Source organism: Tupaia chinensis, unplaced genomic scaffold (assembly GCF_000334495.1).
Source record: "Tupaia chinensis unplaced genomic scaffold, TupChi_1.0 Scaffold000477_1, whole genome shotgun sequence".
Taxonomy (NCBI): domain Eukaryota; kingdom Metazoa; phylum Chordata; class Mammalia; order Scandentia; family Tupaiidae; genus Tupaia; species Tupaia belangeri.
In genome coordinates this window covers 2,452,873-2,453,967 of record NW_006159986.1, presented here as the reverse complement: position 1 = coordinate 2,453,967, position 1,095 = coordinate 2,452,873, and the positions used below count along the sequence as shown (strand labels likewise).

Sequence of the window (1,095 nt, the reverse complement as noted above, 5' to 3'; positions counted from 1 at the left end):
CGGACCCCTGCTGCTGCCGCCCCGTGGCCTGCCAGACCACCGTGTGCCGCCCCGTGACCTGCGTGCCCCGCTGCACGCGCCCCATCTGCCAGCCCTGCCGCCGCCCCATCTGCTGTGATCCCTGTGGCCTGCAGGAAGGCTGCTGCCGCCCCATCGCCTGCTGCCCCACGTCCTGCACTGCTGTGGTCTGCCGCCCCTGCTGCTGGGCCTCCACCTGCTGCCAGCCCATCACTGTGCAGTCCCCCTGCTGCCGGCCCCCCTGCTGCCAGCCTGCCCCCTGCCGCATGACCTGCAGGACCTGCCCCACCTGCCCCTGCAGCTGCTGAGCAATGAACTGACTGTCTGGACCAAGCAATCAACCTTCTGAAAAAGTCATACTCCCATTTCTCCACCTAACAACCCTCCTTCTTTGAGCCCCTAAACCCAGAATTAACCAGTCTGTGAATTCAGATTCAGGCTCAGCTATTAAGACTTGGGCTGTTTTCAAATCCTTGTAATGGAAGTAACTCTCCTCTTCCCATCTTATAGATCTTAGGTCTTGTGGTATGTTTATTTTCTAATAAACTTCTTTGACCTTACAAATACAGCTTTGGTTGTATTGACTCATTCTAATATTTTATCATTACATTTAAACACAACAAAAAAACATGCTGACTGCCTACCATCTGCAAATCACAGACTGTATGGTACATGACAAAAATTAAAATTGAGTTAAAAATGTTCTTCTCTTCAAAAATGAACTTCTAGTGGTTGAGTCAAATTCACTATAACTCAATTAAAAAGTAGAATATTAAAAAATAAAAGTACCATTCAGAGGACTGTGTGAACAGAGAAGTCATTATTGATTGGGGAAAACAAGCAAGATTAAAATAAACTAGCATTTTATATAAGTTAAGATTTTAGGGACCAGCAATTAGCGTAATGCCTATGTCGTGGACTCCCATGTAGTCGACAGCAGTTCGAGTCCCAGACCCAGTGGCTTAAACTCACGCCGGGTGCATGTGCATACGTGCCCAAGATCCCGAGAGGAGAATGGAGGAGAAGGGATTGCGGCATGGCCATCCCCCCAGGGAGATGATTTCTTGCTTTCTGTCT

General features: G+C 49.1%; 1 protein-coding gene across 1 annotated transcript in view; it reads left to right on the top strand.

Moving 5' to 3' along the window:
• LOC102470468 (keratin-associated protein 2-4) overlaps positions 1-326 on the top strand; it is a 6,631-nt gene extending 6,305 nt beyond the window's left edge. The window contains exon 2 of the mRNA XM_006156036.1: positions 2-326. Coding sequence (XP_006156098.1) covers positions 2-326 — 325 coding nt within the window. The remainder of the gene's footprint in view (position 1) is intronic.
• Positions 327-1,095: the final 769 nt, after the last annotated feature.